This window comes from Emydura macquarii, unplaced genomic scaffold, assembly GCF_026122565.2.
Source record: "Emydura macquarii macquarii isolate MOO-44397 ecotype Brisbane River unplaced genomic scaffold, CSIRO-AGI_Emac_v2 contig_260, whole genome shotgun sequence".
Taxonomy (NCBI): domain Eukaryota; kingdom Metazoa; phylum Chordata; order Testudines; family Chelidae; genus Emydura; species Emydura macquarii.
The window spans coordinates 98,694-121,791 of record NW_027130397.1 but is presented as its reverse complement, the minus strand read 5'-3'; the positions used below and the strand labels follow the sequence as shown (position 1 = coordinate 121,791).

The window sequence follows — 23,098 nt, the reverse complement described above, 5'->3', positions numbered from 1 at the left end:
CGTGCCTTCCTGCAGGTGGGGGCAGTGGAGGAGGTCCAGCGAAGCCTGAGAGGAAAAGGATTGCACTCATGGTACCTCCTGATTCTAAAGACAAAGGGAGGCCTGAGACCCATACTGGATTTGAGGGCCCTGAACAAGTTCCTCAAAAAGTTAAAATTTTGCATGGTCTCCTTAGCAGCCATCATCCCCTCTTGGGATCCGGGCGACTAGTTCGCTGCCCTCGATTTGAAGGAGGCTTATTTTCATATAGCTATTTTCCTGGACCACAAGAGGTTCCTGCGATTTATGGTGAGAGCGCGACACTAGCAGTTTGCGGTCCTCCTATTTGGCCTGTCTAGTGCTCCCTGCATCTTTAACAAATATATGGAGATAGTAGCGGCCCACCTCAGGCGCAAAGTAGTACAGGTGTTTCCTTATCTGGATGATTGGCTTATCAGAGGCCGCTCGAGGGAACAGGTCTATCGCGACTTAGGAATCGAGAGAGATCTGTCGGATGCTGGGCCTGCTAATAAATGAACAGAAATTGTTACTGACGCCAGTGCAGAGAATAAAGTTCATGGGGGCAGTCCTAGACTCTATTCAAGCCAAAGCACTACTGTCCGACACCAGGTTCCAGGCAATGATGGGACTTCTAGCCCGTCTAAGGGCCACCCTCTCCCAGGGTGAGGTATACCTCAGCCTCCTGGGACATATGGTGGCATATATGTACATAGTCCGCTACACCAGGCTGCAGTTACAGCCACTCCAGTTGTGGCTGGCAACAGTATACTCCCCATACAGGCACTCCCTGGACAGGGTTCTCATGATCCTCTCCTCTCTTCCCCCCCAACATACTTACCTCCCTGTCGTGGTGGATGAACCCTCACCAGGTGCCAGCTGGAATACCCTTCAGGGCCCCAACACCGACACTGTCCCTGGTCTCAGATGTGGATTGGGGAGCCCACCTTGGTGCCCTTCGGACTCAAGGCCTCTGGACCGAGGAGGAGGTAGCGGTCCATGTAAATGTCAGGGAGGTCAAGGCAATCTGGCTGGTCTGCGAGGTATTTCTGCCGCACCTCTCCAACAAGGTGGTGCAGATCCTCACAGACAACACAGTGGAATGTAGTATATCAACAAGCAAGGGGGGGAAGCAGATCCTCAGCTCCGTGTAAGGAAGCCATATGTCTCTGGGACTTCTGTGTGGATCACAACATTCACCTCGAGGCGGTCTATCTGCTGGGGCTGAAGAATACCCTAGCAGGTAGTTTGAGCAGATCCTTTTGCTCTCACCACAAATGGTCACTCCACCAGGAGGTGGCTGACCGCTTCTTCCAAAGATGGGGAACTCTCCGGGTGGACCTGTTTGTGACCAGGGAGAACAGAAAATGTGTTAGCTTCTGCTCTCTTCTGGGTTCGGAGGAAGTCTCACTAACAGATGCTTCATTCTCCTCTTTCCGTGGTCAGGAGATCTCATGTACGCCTTTCCCCCCAGTACCTCTCAAGCACAGCATGCTGGTGGAGATCAAGAGGGACAGAGCATGAATCATCCTGATAGCCCCCAGCCTGGCATCGCCAACACTGGTTTGGGATGCTGTTGGATCCATCGATGGCTCGCCCTTGGTCTCTGCCATTGCACCCAGACCTCCATGAAACTGACAGCGTGGATGCTTCATGGCTGAACAGGGAAGAGTGTTGCTGTTTGGACCAGGTCCAGAAGATACTGTTGGAGAGTAGGAAGCCTGTCACCAGATTGTCCTACCTAGCGAAATGGAAGCGCTTTGCCTGTTGGGCGGTCCGCCAGAATGTTTCACCAATGAAGTCTCCTATACTGGTGATCCTGGACTATTTGCTTCATCTGAAGCAGGAATGCTTAGTCCTTTCATCTGTGAAGGTTCATCTGGCAACAATGTTGGCTTCTCATCCACCAATTCAGGGCAGATCGTTTTTTTCCCCATGAGATGGTAGCTAGATTCTTGAAAGGGCTAGAAAGGTTCTTTCCTCCGATTAAAGAGCCAGTTCCTCAGTGGGACCTAAACCTTGTCAAGTCCTGACTCACTGTTTCGCCCTTTGGCCTATTGCTTGCTCATGCACTTGTCTTGGAAGGTGGCTTTTTCTAGTAGCAATCACCTCTGCATGCAGGGTGTCGGAGCTTAAGGCCCTGACATCGGAGTCTCCTTATACAGTGGTTTTTGAGGACAAGGTTCAACTTCACCCTAATCCTGAGTTCTTGCTGAAGGTCATCTCCCACTTTCACGTCAATAGGATCTTCCTTTCAGTATTCTGCCCAAAGCCTCACAGCTCTGAGGAGAGGCTCTTAATGTGAGGAGGGCTCTTGCCTTCTCCATTGATAGAACCAGGCTGTTTCTCCATTCCACGCAACTCTTGGTGATTGCTGACAGGATGAAGGGTAAATCAGTCTCCTCACAATGAGTATCATTCTGGATTACAGCCTACATTTGGGCCTGTTATGAGCAAGCCGGAGTTGCGCCTCTAGTGTACCCTGTCAGCTCACTCCCCAAGGACCTAGGCGTCTTCAATGGTTTTCCTGGCCCACTTGCCTATCCAAGAGATATGCAGAGCCACTACATGGTCATCCATACATACCTCTGAGTCCCACTATGCCATCATGGAGCAAGCTTGGGATGATGCAGGATTGGGCAGAGCAGTACTGCAATCCGCACGGCCATGAACTCTTGCCCATCTCCAAGGGCACAGCTGGTGAATCATCTAATTTAGAATGGACACGAGCAAGCACTTGAGGAAAGAATGGTTACTTACCTTGTAATTGTTTTTTGAGATGTGTTGCTCATATCCATTCCACAACCCACCCTCTGTCTCCTCTTTCGGAGTTCTGGCAAGAAGGAACTGAGAGGGTGAGGGACTGGTGGCACCATATATATGGGCGCATACGCATGCTGTTGCAGAGCCAGCCCCTATGGATACCACTAGGGGAAAAACTTCCGGCACTGGTGCATGTGACACACACCTAATTCAGAATGGACATGAGCAACACCTCTCGAAGAACAACAGTTACAAAGTAAGTAACCGTTCTTTGCACTCTGACAATGAATCTGTTACAGCAAAATTTCTCTCACTGAAAGCAAAGAATCATGATGAATGCAATAGAGCCAATGTACACCACACCCATAAAAATAAACGCGACTTATTGCAGTGGAGCTTGACTTTTATGATTGCTGCTTGTGATAATCAGTTACATGTATCACAAGATGTTTGCTATAGACCTACCCTTTATATTTATCAGAGAGAGATTCTGTAAGGATGAAATGGGAAATGATTGGGGTTTTTTCCCCTTCCAAAATAAGATTTCACAGTTTTTTCTGCACCCCTTGCTGCAGGTACACTGGATTGTCAAAGCTTGTGGGAGGGCCAGTTAGATCTAATTATAACATTAATACCTAACCTGGTTGTAATATGCTAAAAGAACTTCCTCTGCCCTTGTGGGTGTGGGGGTGCAGTGGTGTTTTCATATACATGCCTGATTTGGGCAGTTAACACTTTTTGGATCTAAATGTAATGATCATTAGGCTGTAATGATAAATTATCGAAAGAGATGTTTCATTGTTAATTATATAGTGTGATAAGTGTGAATACTGTTACCACTCTCTCCTGAAGTACTCTTAGTTTAACTGTCCAAGAATGTACTTTACAGAGCATAAAATACAGCATAAATGCAGAAAAATACTGTGTGGCTGCTATAGTTGGAATGCTTCATGGACTTGTTGGTCTTTAAAATTTATTTTGCAAGTTCAGTAGTGGAGATGGAAAGCAGAGTACAGGATGGTGTGAAAGGAGGCAAAATGTTGGGAATGTGGAAAGGCGTTAAAGGGCGTGGCTGAGGGCTTGTCTGCACTACAGCAGCACAGTTACAGTACTAAAGAGCTGTAGTGTAGACACTTCATACAATGGCGGAAGTGTTGTTTTTCCATTGCTGTAAATAATCCAACCCCCCGCCCCCTTTGTGGCAGCATTCCTCCATCAACGTAGCTGTGTCTACATCGAGGGTTAAGTCAGCGTGGTTCTGAAACTTAGTGGTGTGAATTTTTCACATCTGTGAGTGATATAGCTATGTTGATCTAAATTTTAAGGGTAGACCAGGCCTAAGACAAACTTGGAAGAGGAAAAGGAGGAGATGGAGGGAAGAGATACTGATAGAGGTGGGGATGGATTTATTTAGCAGTTTTATAAGGAAGGGAAGGTTCAGTGCAATGTGGTGCAAGAAGAGAAGACGCAAGTGCAGACCTTCAAGGATATAATAAAATGCAATGTTCGTATCTAGTTCTAAATAGTAAAACACTCATCACTTATGTAAAGTCATTATGGAATAAATCTGGCAGGGCATATTTCTTGTGTGCTTCTCAGAGGAAGCAATAACTCTCCTGTTTAATATACAATCTTCAATCCACAAAAAGGGACATATTATATTAGTTTATACAAGGATATGAATAATTAAGGACAAGGCTTTGATAATAGCAAATATATTTTTTTATATTATGGTAGCATCTATGAGCCCCAGTCAAGGATTTAGGGTTTCATTGTTTGTTCTGTGTGTTGCACAGACAATAATAAAGAAGACTGTCCCTTCCCAAAGAGCTCACAGTCTACATATCAAACAGGATATAACAACTGGATGAAACAAATAAACAGTGGGGTGAGTAGCAAGTTATCAGTGGAATAAATAAAAGGAACAGAATTTACCAGGAAAGCAGAAGTAAAAAACATGTTCTAACCACAATGATTGCTTAAAATTACTTTATACTTCTATAGTGCCTTTCAGCTGAGACCTCAGAGAACTCTATAATAAAAACAAATAGACAAATTTATCCTAGAAATAAGGTGTACATTCTTAACGGCAAGAGAAATTAATCATTGAAAAAATTTACCAAGACTCATGGATTCTGTCATTGACCATTTTTAAATCAAGATTGAATATTTTTTTCAAAAAAGATATGCTGTAGAATTATTTTGGGGGAAATTCTATGGCCTGTGTGATACAGGAGGTCAGACCAGATGATCACAAAAAGGTCCCTTCTGGCATTGGAATCAATCTGTGAAAAACTTTGTGGAATGATTGTATACTCATTATAGATACAGAGGTTAAAGTTGTTTAGGGACACATGGTATATCAGTAGTTTAACAAGGAAGCTTTTAAACTCATTTAATGCATATGTTTGTGCACTTTAAGTGCTACTATTGCTAAATATAATAGTAACCTATTTGTCAGGAGAATCAGTGAAGAAGGAGGGCATGAGCTGTAGAAAGGGAAAATCAGGAATAAATCTGCAAGGGGAGAGTGCCAAAGAAATATGTCTGAGGAATGGCAAGTGAGATGTTGAGTTTAGGGTAGAGGTAGAGGATGAATTAGGGGAGAATAAATAGATTTGATCATCTTTACCAAGCTTTTTGGGACAAGATTCTGTTAATCTTTTGCATTTGTTGAATAGCACCTAGAACAGTAAGGCACCCATCCTGATGGAGTTCAGTGTGTGGTTCTGAAATGAGAATATTAAATAACCCATTCAGTGGGTAGACTTCTGCTCAGGAATCAATAGGAATGAGAGCTATTGAGTATTTTGATGTCATTCCACATACATATTTTTTTAAACGGCATATACATTACACATGTATGCTTGCTTATACACACACATACAAACTCACAAGAGTTGCACAGTGTAACTGAACGTGTGGGTTTTTAAACTGATCTAGTTAAACTGGTACAAAAGGTTGCACACTTATTTCAGTTTATCTTAAATCAATGTAGAATCTGTGTAAACTAAACCAATGTAAGCTACCCTTCTGCCAAAATAAGTCTCTACATGGGTTGCACCTATTTACATTGGTTTAAAAAATTATTTAAATCAAATTTGTTCAACTTTCTCATTTATGCAAGTCCCTAAATATTTTAGATTCAGCAGTTTAATCTTAAAGAAAAGCAGGCTCAGCCTTCGAAAAGAAAAAGGAAATGTGGTTTTCCTTTCACCAGGGAAAGATGCCCTAACTCTTCTTCTCCAGTGTCTTTCAGATGGAGAACACTTCTACCTAAGAGACAGATCTCACTATGACATGGATTATAAGGGTGATATCTACAGCAGGGACATTTAACCCATGAATGAAGGCAAAATCCAGAAGGAGGAGATAATCCAGAGTTTCAGTTTTTCCTTCAGAATTACTAGAATAATTCATTTTAGAGAGAATATACTAATGCCAATTCAGAAATCTATGCAAAGCTAGTAAATCATCATGTTGTATTGAGTTGACATTCATTTCAATTGCATATATTTGTAAACATCCTGTTCACAGGACTCCTCTATATAGACCATATTAACTCCATCCCAATATATAGTTTATTTGGTGAGTTTTCTGAGAAACCGAGTTATGGCAACGTATACAGCTGTTTTAAGAGGCATCTGGCTTGATTTCAATATTTGTTCTTTAAGATGATCTTTATACTTTATCACTAGAAGGCTCCATCTTACATTACTTTCTATAACCCCCACTATATTAACATGTGTTTAGAATGAATGAACTAACAGGCAAAAAGCTTAATGGAAAACAAAATGAAATTATTTGCACCAAGCCTTTGGTATTTTTATAGTGGAAACAGCTTCAGGCTACAGAGGTGCCTTTTCTTTGACCCATGAAATTCTGCTGAGCTTTTGCTGAGGTAGAAATGATTAAAATTGCTATCTCCCTAGTGTTTCTCAGGAAAATTTTGGTAGGATGCCAAAAGAATAATTAAACTCAAACTTTCTAAGAAAGAGCTGATGCTGCCTCCACAGCAAAAGCAGCATGCTGTATTGAGAATATCTGAGAAGTACTGGAGCAGATGTAGCAGGCTGAACTCCTCCCATGTACCTTTTTGAAACCAACGCATTTCCCCAGTGGCCTGTCTCCACCCCTTTGCCACCCCGAAGGTCATCATTCCATGGGCCAGGATCTTTCCCATTCCCCAGGATGGGAGAGAGGAAAGGAGAGACCAGACAGGACTCTTCCCCCACCTACACCCAGCACTTAGATCCAGTAGCACATCTGCTCTCTAAAACAACAGTCTTCTCCTGCCACCTGCTGATAGTTAATCATGAGGTTCAAATGTTGAATGTCTGTCAGCATTGCTGAGCATTCAGAGTATAAAATAGTGCAATATTCTATTTCCCATTTTCACATATATTAAAATTCAGTTTAATAATTAGGGATGCAGTTTGTTCCTGATGTTAAAATCCCTTCCATCAATGTCAGCTCAGTTTGTTTATTGAAAAAAAAAAAAAAATCTACAGATCCCATGTCTTGGGAATCTCTAGCTTTGGTGGGGTAGGGTCATCAGAATCCTAAAAAATGAATTTTGCTCCATGTATAATGTACCCATTGTGTGTGATACTACTGATAATTCCAGCTCAGATCTTTCACTGAAAGGATCTTCAGCTTCATCTGGGCGGGCAAACTTAAAGATTACTATACAAAATATTTAAGACATGGTTAAATGGAGGTGGTGTTCTTCCAGATATTTATCTGTATTATCTCTTACTAGGTTCAAGGTATTGTGTTCACAGCAATTGCTGCCCAAAGTCCCCACTGCTTCATATTACGACTTTCCCACTATTTCTTATGTTAGTTTACTATCCCTAATACCAAAAAAAAAAAAAAAAAATCTTTTACTGCTACTGCTCTACCTTCAAGAGCTGTACTGCATCAAAATCCTCCTCCTATTCATCACCTGACATTGGAACAACATGACATTCTGTACTAATAATTTGAACTTAACCAATAAGTTCTGAGAAGTTTTTAATATTCATAGTGTAGGTGACATGCTCACAAAAATACTTTTTTGAGCTTCTGTAGGTTAGGGAAGCTCTCTTAGGTCAACTCTTAAGTCTATATTTCCCCTGTTACCAAATCTATTTACAGAATATATTTTCAGTCAAACTGCAGGAGTTAAATTGGCACCTTTTAAGGTAGCATAATTCTGAATTCTGGGGCCAAACCTACTTTTTGTGACAGTTGCTATCATTGGCTCTAAAACTTTGAATTCTAATCTATAGCTGTCTTGAGAAAAATGTGAAGAACATTAAAAATATTAAGATGTAATTTGAAATTTAGGTTAGGATTTGGTAAAATGTCATACTGACATCTTCATTAGTTGTTTACTCCAAAATAAAATCTTAAAGTAATTAAGATGACTTTTTTTCTCCTGAAAACTTTTACAAGATCTGTCCTTCATAAATATAGGTACATTAGTATTTACATTGCTCTATTTTTGCATTTTTAATCTTTCTTGTCCTTCCATCCCTTTTTCTTACTATCCATTCAAGTAGCAATGTTATACAGTCAGGAGTGTGTGACATAATTACTGTGTACACTGTGTTAATATCTGTTGTCTTTTGCTTGTGTATGAGACACATTTAATCCTGTGTGTTAAGAATTAATTTTAATTACTGTTTAACTACATGTGCCCACTGATTTCTTAATTTTAACAAAATGACCGGTTTTCTTCATATTTTTAATAAAAAAGAATTACTTTTGTTTTCAGAATAAACCTGGCAATTATGAGGTCAAATTAATTTTCCTACACAAAGTTACAGGGGAGCTACAAAAAAACTAGGGCTTATGCGATAAGAACCGTAATATATCGAGTCACAGTTATGGCTTCCTAGTCAATGCACTTTTAGGCATAGATTTTCTTAGTTAAATTTTGCTTCCTTCACTGACTTTCCAACTGCTTAACATTATGTTCTTTGGGAGTTTTAGAACAGTTGGATTCCAAGTAAAAAGCTGTCTTAAAAATTTCTTTACTACAATGTTGGATTTTTAAAATATTTTAAAATCTGTAGTACATAAGGCATCTTCCTGCCACATTGTAACTTTTAACATAAATTAAATGTTGGGCCAAATTGAAAGTGTTTTTAATAACTTGTTTTCTGGCATTTACATTTTTCTGTTATTCCTGTCATATGATCAACTTTATTAATCTTATTTTCCTAGCACTTTTTCAAATCTTGCTGTGAAGATTTTTCATGGCGGTGCAGTGCTAACACTAAATATTTGGCCTCCTTTTGCCTAGTACTAAAGTATTCATTTCTAAAGCATGTTTAGGTCTTGAAAATATATAATTTAATTTAAAAAAATTGCTGTAGTGAAAGGGATGCTGTGGTTAAGAAGCTATTCAGCTTTGGTACATAATCACTTGAGAAATGTAGATTTGTTGCCACTAAGTAACCAAAAAATTGTTCTGATAAAATAATCTTTTTCAAATATCAACAAACTCGAGTGTGTTACTCTTTCATTTTTTTTCTTCCTTCCTCAGTCTACATTACAGACTTCTTCTGGCATAGCTCTGTCAGTCAAGGGTGCGAAGAAGTGTGATCCCTGACAAACATAACTTATAGTGGCAGAAGTCTGTAGTGTAGATGCAGCTATCTGGAAAACTGTGCTTTTACTGGCATCGCCTGTTTCACTCATGGGGGTGGCTTCACTATTCTAATAAAAAGTGCAGCTTTGCTGGTATATCTGTGTCCATGCTAGGAACATTGTGCTGGTATAGTATCCCTGTACCACTGTGTAAAGTGCTGCTAGCATAGACACAAAATGGTAGTAAAACGTTTTCTGAAGATGTTTCCTGACCATTTTGGGCCTATTAGTTTCTCTTTCTTTATTGATTGCAAGCCAATCATAAGTTTGCAAGGATTTGAATGAATTATTGTAATGTACTGGGCATTTGGGAGTAGAGCAGCAGCCATCTTGCATTTAAAGATAAAAAGGATTTTGTTTCTTAATTTACTGTGGGTTTTTTTGTTTTGATAAAATTTCAGCATTTAGAAGGCTGTGTGGCTCTTGCTTGGTACTAGAATAATGGAAAACACAGATGGAAAAAACGTGTTAATCATCTTATGCCTCCCCCTTTAATATAGGATTTTTCCTTGAAGAATTTGATCTACCATTTTGTCCTGATAAATGTTAAAGATATTTAAGGATTTGGGGGTTATAGGTTCACAACTTTCCTTGGAAGAGTGCTTATTTAAATTTAACTAAATACAGGATAATAACCTGTTTGCTGAGGCTTGTCGTAATGGATCACTGTGTTTGAATAACTTCATTTAGGAACCAGTATTTTTTGTTTGGTAATATAGACTAGTGCAGTTTTAAGACTGTACCTATAATTTGTATATCTTCTTACAGGAAAAGTGTGGCCTTATAATGAAAGTAATGTCCAGTCATTTGCCCTAATTAAAATTTTTTAGTAGTTCTTAATCTCTACTCTCTTGAATTTGTTCTTTTAGAGTGAAATAGTTTGTCTCGGAAGAAATCTTTGAGGATATTCACTATCCATCAAAAATTCATACAGCAGTTTAAATATCCATGCAGTATAACTCTGGAAATATTTTTCAGTAATTGTGTTGATTTGGATGCAGAGAGTGATTTGCAAATGAAATATTAGATTAATTTGTTTAGGACTGAAGAATGATATTGGAATGTTCTGAAAAAAGTTACCTGAATTTCAGTCAAGTCCTAAAAAATCCAGTTAAATGTATTGCCTTATTTTGTCACTTATTTTAATTGTTTTGCTATTCATTAAATTGGTTGGTAAATGAATATCTTTATGGAATAATTACTTTTAGTTTATGAGGGCAATAAGAAATTGCTAATTGAGGAAAATAACTTCTATTTGTGGCAAAGAGAGAGAAGCATCTCATTTAAAATTGTATTGTGTTAAGAGAAATTTTGTGGGTTTTGGGATGTAAATTTTATATACACACCTGAAATAACCTATAAGTGTTGTGTATGCTTGAAGCCATCTTTCTTTTTAAAAGTTCACTTTGATCCTAAAAAGTATGACCTTTTCCCCCCCTCCAGAAACACGATCAGGGACAAGTTTTGTTGGATATAGTATTCAAGCATCTCGATTTGACAGAGCGGGATTATTTTGGTTTACAGCTGACTGACGATTCCACTGATAACCCAGTAAGTTGCATCTGTTTTCTAAACTAGTTTTTTTTCATGTTTGTTTATAGAGTTTAGGGATTTTGTTTCAGTATTCAGCAAATTTGATTGTTGTTTTGGAGTTCTCATCTAGTTCTTATATCCTAGACAGCTGATATTTTTGGTAGACTCTTTTTTAACCAAATCTGATATATTGCATTGTGTAATTTGATATGCTTCAAAAAGGACTGCAACTATTCTGTTTTTTAGATAAAGCTATCTCCTGAGTTATTCTTGCAGTGCAATCTTCACCCACTACCACGCACACCAGAAAACTATTTTTCCCTAAACAATTAGTGTGGCTGTACTTATTTCCCCCCCTCTTCTCTGTCTCTCAAAATGTGAGAATTGGGGGTAAGCCTTTTTTTTTTTTTTAAAGAGTGTTTGAGAGACCTGTTGATGTTCTGAGAGAGCACTAGGGAGTTCCATCTAAGGATGTGCCTAAACCAGTTTTTGTGGCTAACTCAGGTTGAAATGGGACCGCAAACTTTATTCTTGACAAACTCTAAGACAGCACAGAAAGTGCAGGACTTGGGTATCTTGAAAGGCATCAGAAGGCAGCACAGTTAGGGGATATAGGAGAAGGTGGATTATATAGTAGCCTAACTGATTTTCTCTGCCTCTGCTAGCCAACTGTCCCAGGCTCTGGTTTCTTCCATTCTGTCCACCTTCTGGAGGTCTGTCTTGATGTTTTCTTTCATGCTTTTTGAAGCATACTTCCTCCCTTCCCTGCCCATGCCCCCTTATCTGCTAGGGTTAATGAGGGCCAAGAAGGAGGCTAATTAAACTGACAGGACAGCTTAGGGGAATCAGAAAGGCAAGAAATCCACTGAGTGACTAAGGGAGCCCAGCTGTGGAGGAATGAGCTGGGCAGGACATATAAAGACAGGAAAAGGAAGCGCTTAGTAGTGCGTCCCGAGACGCCTTCCCATCCCTCTCCAGGGTAGGAGATTCCTTAACTCCTGAAAGAGAGGTACAGGCTGGACAGACTCAGTTCAAGGCTCCCTACTATCATCAATTGATCTAGGACAGGGGCTGGCCTTAGATCTGTGGTGATGCTCATTGTCACCCTTAATACCAGAAGAGGCTTGTTCTTTACAGTCAGCCTGTTTCCCTGGGAGTTCTGCCCTTTCTACTATATCTCAGAAGAAACTCCTGTACAGGAGTAGCTGCGCTCCTGAAAATTCTTCTTATGTTTTTCTTTTAAATATATAGACCCATTTTGGGTCACGACTGACCCTGATGTTTTTTATAAAATAAGGACCAGGTGTGCGAAATCACTTAAAGCTGAATAAATCAGAAAGTTTTCAGTTTATAATTTGTGTATATAGTACCATAAACATGCACAGGGACTCTCTTCTTTTCCTCTGAGTATTATTAATATGAGTTCAATTAACAGTCTGAGTTCATTCTGAGTGATAATGAATGGTAGGGTTATGATAAGGGTTTAAATAAACATAATCTCACTTCTTGATTTGCTACATATACATCTTGTTCATTTACTATTTTTTAATACAAAGTCGATCAGTGTTAAGTTTGATGTGGCATTTTAGTTTTTTAATAATTGATTTGGGGAGCCTATATGGGCACAGTAATAAGATAATTTTGTACAGGAAGGAATAGTAGAATAAATGAATTCATGGAGTCAGAGAGATGTGGTGATAGAAAAGAGTTGGAGTGAGATGAGGATGTGGGAAAGGTAAAGGCAGGTAGTGTGATGATGCCATGCAGGCAGAGTTAAATTAGCTGGCAGCAATGAGGGGCGGAGAGAACTAATCAAATGGCCATTATGTGGAGAAATGAGTGCAATTAAATGGAGTGGTCTGAAGGCATTTAAAAAAAAAGGGCAGATGAAATGCAAACTGAGTAGGGTTTGTCTATGATGTTGTGGCTGAAAGTTCCAGCTGTAATATAAATGTGGAAGACACTGACTGGCACTCATCTGGTGTCTGCTATTGCTCTGGGGCTCAGAAACAGTGACTGTCCTCTCTCTGAACCAGGAAGCTTTAATAACCTTTTTATGTAATGCTGCCAAGGAAGAGAGTTTCTGCTATGTAGAATATCCTTTTTCTTTGAGAAGTGCTCCACTTTGGATGTCTGTGTGACCTGCGCCTATAATCGGAGATTGGGGGTAGCAGTAATGCATTGTCTCTGTCTCATGCTGCCTCAGGAGAGACTTATATAAAGAGCTGTGCAACTAACGGTCCCTCAGTTCCTTCTCTACCTCCTTTGGCTTGAATTGGAATACTTAGTTGTGCCTATTGTCTCATTTTAGTACAAGATACCTTTATAGTTGCTAGTTAAATTTAAAAGTTATATAGTTATTCTTACCCTTCTTACTTACCTTATTTTTATTTTTAAAAAATTATTTCTTTCTTTAGGAAAATAAGTTTTTCAACCTTCCTTTTAGTGTAGTTTTTACTGTCCCGCCGTCTATTTTGGGACAGAAAACTCTGGCATGCCCAGCTTCCCAAGATTCAAATGCTACCTGTCATGCAGGCTGTCATTCCTGATTTCTGATGGACATGCACAGTGTGTCCGCTGCCTCAGCAAGACACACATCTCCCAAAAGTGCTCGCACTGCTGTAAAATATAAAAGCCAGAGAAAAGAAGGCAAAAGATCTCCAACTCAAGCTATTTATGATGGAGAAATCTCTGAGACCAGCCTTGGATTCCCAGTCAATGACACCCGCTGTTCCCCCCGGACAACAGTCACCATCTGCAGTCTCTGACAGAGGTCCTGCTGCAAAATCTCTTAAGACAAAGAGACCTACTGGTCTCATCTATGCCAGAATCCCAACTCTTCAGTACTGATGACACACCAACTTGTTTGGTACTGAGCCGCAAGACTCCCAGCCCACCAAGATCAAGAGCATGACGCTTTCCTTCACCATCCAGACCAGGACTTTTAGAACCCCAGGAAGAGGTGACTGAGGAAACCTCAGATCAGGAAGCCTTACCACCAGCAAACCTATCCTCATCACGGGATGAAACAATAATGCCCCCACTTCCCACTATGGGGGACGACTTCAAGCATTTCCAAGAATTCTTCAAAAGGGTAGCAGAGTCCCTGGACATATTGTTAGAGGAGGTATCTGAATCCCAGCGTAAATTGCTGGATATACTCCAGACATCTACCTCAGCAAAGATAGCCCTACCAATTAATGATGCTATCATTGAGCCTGCAAAAACCGTCAGGCAGACGCCAGCAATAGTACCTCCATCATGCAAAAGATCTGATAGAAAATACTATGTGCCATCTAAGGGAATGGAATTACTGTTTACACACCCCACACCAATGTATTAGTGGTGGATGCAGTAAATGAGAGGGGAAGGCAACACCATTCCAGAGCAACCCCGTATGACAAGGAATGGAAGAAGCTAGATCTTTTCAGTTGTGAGGCATATTGATTTGCAATATTGCTATTTAGGATAGCAAATGGACACCTTGCTATCAAAATGTGCGCACACAACTTTTTCCAAAATGTCCTGATATTTCCATATCTGGATGATTGGCTAATAAAGGCACCATCTCAACATGAAGCGATAGATGCCACCCAGATAACCCTCCTCACAAAATTACAGTTATAAATAAACACACAAAGTCCAGAAACTGGAGTTCATTGGAGCTTGTCTCAACTGTCCAAAAAGCTACAGCCTTCCTACCTCATCAGTGCTTCACCACCCATGTGAACTTAATATCGACAGTGAAGGACAGCCCATAGACATCAGCCATGACATTTGTCATCAAACATGCCAGACTACACATGAGATGTCTGCAGGTGTGGCTTCGAACAGTGTACGTACCACACAGGCACAGTCTAAACAAACACCTCACAATGCCAAACAAGGTAAAGGTTTCCTTTAAATGGTGGACACAACCAAAGAATGTTTTGTACAGGAGTTCCGTTCTTACAAAGGACCCCAACAATGACTATCACCACAGATGCCTTCCTACAGTCTGCAGTCCACTGATGATCCCCATCGGAATCCAACCTGCATATAAACTTGCTAGAGCTAAGAACAGTTGCAACCACTTTCTAGGACAATGAAGGACAAAGTAATGAGGATCCCCACAGACAATGTATCAAGCACTTTTTACAGAAACCAGCAAGAGGGGGCACAGTCGCACTCCCTATGCATGGAGGCAATGCTGCTTTGGAATTGGTGCATAAGTCACAACATCGACATATCCGCATCCTACCTTCAGGATGTCGAAACACTACAGCAGATGCACTAAGCAGAGGGTTCTCACAGAATCATGAATGGGAAATGGACACTGTAGATCTACACACAATATTCAATCATAGACCTCTTTGCAACAGTACAGAAAGCCAAGTGCCCCCAATTTTACTCCAGAGCGGGACTGGGACTGCATCTTTAATATATGCATTTCCTCCAACCCTGCTCCTAGACCGGATCATACACAAGATCAGGAGAGACAAATCTAGAGTCATCCTAATAGCCCCTGCGTGACCCAGACAAATATGGTTCCCATACCTATTAAAGATGGCAGTGTGCCCACCTTGAAATCTTCCTCTATTACCTCATCTCCTCTCCCAAGACAAGACAAGGGACAGGTTCACTATCCCAACCTGACAATACTTCACCTCAAGGCTTGGCTACTCCATGGCTCAGAGAAAATGAAATACCTTACTTCCTCCAAACAGGTTATCTTATTAAACAGCTGTAGACTGTTTAAGACTGTTTACAAGAAATACATATACTCATAAATGGAAACAGTTCACATGGTGCCAGAGCAAGCAAATCATACCAACATCCTCTTTACCAAGTGTACTGGATTACATATTAGTGCTTTAAAAACTGGGACTCCTTACAAACTCGATCAAGGTACACCCTTGCAGCCATCAGTGTTCCACGATAAGGTGGATGGGGTCACCATATTCACCCACCCAACAGCCAAATGCTTCCTCAAAGGCATCAAAAACACTTAACCCAAAATAAGGACTCCAGCTACTACATGGGACCTCAACTTAGTCTTACACAGACTTATAGCAACCCCATTTGAACTGCTAGCAACATGTTCTTTACTTGATTTATCTATGAAGGTGTCTTTCCTCCTCGCCATCACATCTGCTAGATGCCTTGGAGAACTAGGTGCCCTCATGGCACACCCTCCATATACAATATCTTTAAAGATAAAGTAAACTTAAGACCACATCCCAAATTCACACGCAAGGTTGCCTCCTCATTTCACCTAAACCAATCCATTCACTTACCAGTGTTTTTTTTTTCCAAAACTGCATGCAGACAAAAGAGAGGCAGGACTCCACACCTTGGATGTCCAAAGAGTGTTAGCCTTCTACATTGAAAGAACAAAGCCTTCAGAAAATCACTGAAACTATTTGTCTCTATCACAGAACGATCAAAGGGGAAGCTATTTCAAAACAGACTGTCCAAATGGGTATCAGAACACCTTCACTTTTGTTATAAAAAAAAATCAGTTATAAGCCCCAGTGGGGACCCACGCACACACTATCAGAGCACTTTCAACATCCATAGCCTTTCTCAACAAAGTCCCCATTATGGATATTTGCAAAGCAGCAACTTGGGCATCTGTCCATATAGTTACAAAGCTCTCTGCTATAGAACAACAGTCATCAGACTGTCTATACACACTCAACTTTATAAACCATCACAACCGCAACTCTGAAGCCCCTTCCTTCCATTGAGGGCATTGCTTGACAGTCACCTAAAGCTGAGCACCCACAGAGACTCTTCTTGAAGAAGAAGAGGAGAAGGTTACCTTGTGCAGTAACTGAGGTTCTTCGAGATGGATGTCCCTGTAGGTCCTCCACTAACCTCCCTCCTCCCCTCTACTTCAGAGTTTTCCTTAACTGACACTGCAGTAGAGAAGAAACTGAGAGATGGTTGGTCGCACAGCAGTATGTAACCACCTGAGGCAGCATGTGATGGAGACTGCATGTGCCACCCAACCCAGCATTGCTACTACAAATCTCCAGTTAAAGACACAGGGCGCCCGGACACCTAAAGTGGAGCATCCATAGGGACAACCATTTCAAAGCACCTCAGTTACTGCACAAGGTGAATAACTTTGTTTTCTCCATTGCTCAGAAGGTTTTAGTGGATTTGTGGCTTTCCACTACCACAATCACATGCTCTTTCTAGTTTAAGAAGTGGACATAGGCCCAATTTCTACAGCACACCAGGCCCAAAAATTCTTTAATCTGACCCTGCCTTTCTCTATACTTGAGCCTAAATGTGGCGCTCACTCTGCAGTGGAAGATTTTCGCTGCTTAGATTACCTGGTTGTCCAAACTTAGTGAATAGTTTAAACAGGATCCTAAGGTTTCAAGCCACTTTGTTGAAAGGGTTGAGACACCTTTAACGGAATGGGATGATAATATTCCATCTAGTTCTTCAGAGTGTTCTGCTCCAGCTGGCATTACTTCAGTCTTCTTTGGGTTGAGTTTGAATTAGGTGTTCTCCTGTAGGCATTGTGACATGTATGTGATGTTGATGGTTGTGTCTGGATAACAAAATGTACATCTGGGCACCATCAGCATACTGATGACAACAGTCTTTGGCACCTCAGAAATTCTCCAAGTGGTCTTATATAGATATTTGAAGTGAAAAAACAGAATGGATCCCTGTGGGCCTCCACAGTGAAAAACTTTTAAGAAGAGGAGCAGTTGCTATCATCACACTCTGGTTCTGGTAAAGAGGAATGATAGAAGCCATTGTAGTGCTGTACCATCTTCTCCAGCACTGTCATATAAGTGGGTTAGCAGCAACTTGTGGCTGACCTTCTAAAAAACCTGTAGAGAGGCTGAGTAGTTACAAGTTTGGAGTCAAAACATTGATGCTTATAGTCATCAAGTGAAAATTGAAATGACTATGTAGCTCTTTTGTTAAATCACAGTTTACTGGATTGCATGATTGTTTTTAGCTGGAGTACCAGATAGCTTCCATATTATTTGGCTATTTGGTTAAACAAATTGATTTTCAGATGGCTCTACGTATACAATAAGGTGATTTTTTTTTGTTTCAGTCTAATACCATGCACATCTCTTAATCCATTGTATGTTCAGTATAATCCAATATCTAGCAAGGGGAGTCAGTTTATTGCCCTAAAAATGAACAAAAGACTTTTCTAAACATGTTTATAATCTTAGTTTATATGCCTTAACTGGCAGTGAGTTCCAACCTTAAGAACATCAAAACCAAGGTTAGAAGTATACTAATTGATAGATCTAATGGTAATTTTCCATTATCTCTTTATTATTGCTGTTCTGTTTGTTATGGTTAAAATGTTCGTGCAAGAATTCTTCATTGTAAATAGTTGTTTTTAATCACCTAGAAGACACTTCATGATAGTGTGGAAGGCACTGTAAGCACAAAGTAACCTACAATGTGGTTAAAACTTTGACAGTGTAATTTTGAGTTACTTGGGACAATTTAAAGCAGGGGTGTCAAACATGGCTTTCCTCTGTCAGCAACTCCCTTTGTGGTTTACAAAAGGTATTGAGCCCATGTCCTTCTGCTCAGTGTCTGAAGCTGGGAGTGGGAGGAACTGAGAGGGAGCCTTATACTTGACAGGGCACAGGTACTGAACAACACCTTCTTCCTCTTCTCCCTCTGTACAGCCAGCAACACTGCAGTATTGCACAAATGAGGCTCAGACATGGCTTGTTGGCAGCCTCCCTCATCTTTTGCCCCTGCTAGCACTGCCAAAGTCATGCAAGCGTGGGCTCCTTCTTTCTGAACCTCCCTACTGCCACTGAGCCATGCCCTGCCATAGCAAAGATACGGTGTCTTTCCAGCCTCCTTCCTTCATATCTGCTGCTGCCATTGCTGCTGAATTTATGGGATTAATGGAGTCAGCTGCTTTTCTGACCCCGTCATATGGAACATGAAGCAGAGGAAGACTCTCCCAAAGATAATGGGGAGAGGAGAGACTCTTCCAAAGGAGAGGGAAAGGAGAGAATCGCTAAAGGGAAATGTGGGCAAGGGAGAGACTCCCTGAGGGGTATGAAATTCCTAAATATTGGGGGGGGAGAACTGGCCTTAATACCATAAATGGAGCAGCAGATGGGTAAAAGTCTCAAAAGGTGAAAGACTGAGATTGGTCACGGTGGAATGCACAGAAGGATAAGATGATGGAGAGAGGAAGAGAGGTAGCATGTGCTAACTAATAGCATTTAAAATTATTCGAGACAAAGCACTTGTTGATGGCAATTTTCTATGTTACAGTAGATTTTAGAAACATGTTAATTAGCATGTTTTATGTAACAGCACATCTTAAATCTTAATATGAACCAGTCTGGAATGTGTTTGACACCCCTGGTTAAAAGATAACTTGCATTCTTTTTTTTCTTTTCTTTTCTGGAAGGATTTTCTATATATTACCTAGGCAGCCTATAAGGACAAGACAGACTCTTGTTCTTAATTGTCCAGTGGTGCTCATTTTTGAACTTGTCAGTGTGAGGCTTGCTTTCTAAAATTAGTAAGGTGCTATATAGAATGTTTAAAAAAAATAAATTTGCACTATAAACTGTTTTTATTAGTCTGGAACAAATAAACAGTGACGCAGATTAAATAGGAGATTCACCCAAATTTAATCTCTAAAGCAGGGGTGGGCAAGCTTTTTGGCCTGAGTGCCACATCTGGGTATAGAAATTGTATGGCAGGCCATTAATGCTCCAGGAGCAGCTCCGGGACTCAAGGGTGCTTTTGGTCCCGTGTGGTGGGAGAAGGGCGGAGGGGGAACAGGTGGGGCTAGGAGGGGGAGCAGTCGTCGCTGCACTGAACTGCTTGTTCCGCAACCTTTCCGTGGACGACCTGAGTGGAGCTCGCGGACCACTGTTGAGCTGAAGGGCCTGATGAAAAGCTCAGATGAGATGTATGCAGACCGCAGGCTGTAGTTTGCCCACCCCTGCTTTACAGAAAGGCTACTGTGTGAGTGCTTCATGGTGACAAATGTTTGTTCCTGCATTCTTTATTAAAATATACTTAACATATTTTTTAATTACTTACAGTTTAAGTGAGTGCACATTTTATTGCCCATCTTATTAATGCTTTTATAGAAAAGACATTTTATATAATGTGTATTCTACATTTTATAAAATGTGTATTCTACGTATTAAATAATTATGAAGTCAGTATTTTTTATATTTAGTGAATGTGGTCTGTTTCTTGAAGTTTCTCATTTCATCCCTTTAAATATTTATTGGTTTTAAAACTAGACTTTATTACTCGTAGTGTTACTATTCCTTGCTTATTTTCTGTTCTGAGGTTGAGTATCAAGTTGATTGTGTCCAAACTTAGATTTCACCCTTTTTTGTGACAAGATAGCATTTTGGTTCTCAATATGTGCACAGGATGAACCACAGAAATCAGTGACCTAGAAAGCAGTTTCTTGAATGTTAGGCATACAGTCAGTAATCTACCGCCTTGGCTTTCAGTGGATACTGAATGCTCTTTGTTTCTTAGTGAGGATAGAAAGAATTGGACTTTGATAGTTTCACAAAGGAAAACAACAATTTAAATAGGAGTACTGACTTTTGTGCTGCCCTAGCCCCCCCCAGTTCTCTCCCCTCAGCCTTCTCTTTCATCTGTTTTACTAAACATCTTTTGTGCGTGTAAGAGATTGAGGTCCCTCAATTGCTATCATAATGTTCCTTGACTTGTTTTATTAGAGAGGACTAGCTCTTTAATACTTTTCTCCATGGAATGTGAGAATACAGAAGAGATCTAATATTTTCAATGATGTTTAATGATTTTTCTAAAATTTTCTTTTCCTCCTCTTCCTAGCAGTCTGTGGCCAAACAGTAGAACTAAGGTGCCTATTACCAAATAAAGCTGTACAGCACATTTTTGATGTTTTTTAATCGGGGTTTTTGTCCATGATTATATCACTTGTAGGCGGTTCTGATAGGGACACTGTCCGGATAATAATCATATTTAATCTCTTTATTCCAGACTCTCTCCTCAAGAGATGAAGGTGATGGAGAGAAAAACATTGGCATAATAGGGAAATAAATATGGGTGTGGGGCAGTTGTATTTTGACTTAAATAAGAGAACAGTAGAATTCAACAGGATTCTGTATTCAGGCAAACTCACAAAATTGCAACAGCTGTGGCCATCTTATTTCCCATTTTCTCCTTCCTTCCTGACTCTCGTATCCAGACTCCCTCTAGTGTTCTGCTGTTGTATGTGTGTATTGCTAATTGCATACAATGGTGTGATGGCAGCTGTGGTTAAGAAGCAGCCCTGCAGAGCTTTTACAAAGAGCCTCAGAGTTATTCAGTGAACATGTGATTAAAAGGTTACAGTGCTTTTTTAGTTCTGAAATCTTTTGGTCTTTGAGTAGATAATTACATGCCATAAAGGGGCATGTCAGAACTAGAATGAAACAAACATCTTACCAGTATTACTTAAAGTATACATTTGTAGAATATTGTTATAATTACTTTTAGTATTTATGTTGTTAATTTACTTTTTTCACTCCGCCCCTTTACCTGACTGGGAGCCTTGGGGCATGCTGGCAACATGGAAACCAACCTCTGCCCCCTGAAAGGCTACATCTCCCTTTTCTGCAAAATCATGCAGGCTGAGGTGGCACTTACACAGATTAGCAAGAGGAACAAAAAAAAATGAGGAAAAACACATTCAGATTGAGGAACAGCTAATTCCGGCAGCCATTTCCACCTTTCCCCCGATGAGGTAGCAGTGCGCACGATATCTACCCGACTTGACGATTATAAGACTTTTTAAGGACTGCTGTCCTGAATGGTGGAAACCTTGAGATCTCAGTTGAAATTGTGCAAGAAAAATGACTGACTACTTGACATTTTGTATACAGTAATGCCTGCGAGATGGGCCATTAGATTTATTTGGCAGGAAAAACTACCCTTCCTCTACTTCACAAATGTGTAGTGCTAATTATCAGGCCCTCTTAGTGAAATGACATCGTAAATTGAAACAAAGTATCTCATTTTATTGAAAAACTTGCCCGAGATAGCAGAGAAAACTATCAAAGAGGTCCAGACAGTTCTTGAGGACTTCTTTAACATCAAGACAAAATAAGCTGTGCACTTCCTGAAAGATTCATATACTATTCTTTGATCTTTCAGAGGTTTATACTGCACTCCCGGGAAGGAAACAACACAAACTACTGAGTTATTCTAGACAGGGGCTTATCATTACACCCACCAAAGATCCTCTGAACCCCCTAGAAAAGGTAGAGATTCAATGGAGAAGACCCTCTGCCTAGTCATGCTGTCCACCTCAAAGTAGCAAATCCGACATGTTAGTCAAGAGCTACTTGGAACATTTAGAGGATTTATTTACTTTCTCTCCCCTCCTTTTGGCAACTGCCTTTTTTATTTTCTGGAGACCTGTAATCATATCATCTCAGAAATCATCAGAATGTGGGGTTTTCATTCAATTTCAGAGCCTTTCTAACACCCAATCCTCCTCAGGGGCCCCTCATAAGAGATTATTAAAAATGCATTTACACCTAAATCTTGGGGCAATGGAAGTGCCTCTATAGACAAGAGACAAGGGGTTTTACTCACATTTTCTAATCCTAAAGATTCTGGCACTTCCTAGTTCTTCCTATCAAATACATCTAATGGCCCATCTTCCAGGCATTACTGTATATAAAATGTCAAGTAGTCATTTTTCTTGCACAATTTCAACTGAGGTCTCAAGGTTTCCACCATTCAGGACAGCAGTCCTTAAAATCTTATAATTGTCAGGCCGGGTAGTTGTAGTGGGCACTGCTATCTCATCAGGGGAAAGGTGGAAATGGTTGCTAGAATTAACTGTTCCTCAGTCTGAATGTGGTTTTCCTCATTTTTTTGTTCCTCTTGCTAAGCAGTGTAAATTCTGGATTTGAGCTTTCTGAACATGTTAATCTTCCACTTCAATTCAGGATGGTAACCCTAACCTCTATAATCCCATCTTTAGATCCCCAAAACTGGTTCATGCTGTTAGCCTACAGGACACATACTTGCACATATCAATCAACCCTGCACACAGAAAATACCTGAGATTCCAAGTGGGAAATTATCACAATTAGTAGAGTCCTCCCCTTTAGTCTTTCAGCAGCGCCAAGAGTAGTCACCAAGTGCTTGGCAGTCA

The 23,098-nt window shown here is 40.4% G+C and overlaps 1 protein-coding gene across 3 annotated transcripts in view; it reads left to right on the top strand.

The window, feature by feature from the left end:
- Positions 1-23,098, top strand: part of PTPN4 (protein tyrosine phosphatase non-receptor type 4) — a 125,956-nt gene that overhangs the window by 8,428 nt on the left and 94,430 nt on the right. For 2 of the 3 annotated variants that reach the window (XM_067549061.1, XM_067549052.1), the window contains exon 2: positions 10,843-10,950. The exons of the other annotated variant lie outside the window; for it this stretch is intronic. In XM_067549061.1, the coding sequence (XP_067405162.1) occupies positions 10,843-10,950 (108 nt within the window). The remainder of the gene's footprint in view (positions 1-10,842; positions 10,951-23,098) is intronic. 3 annotated transcript variants of the gene reach the window in all.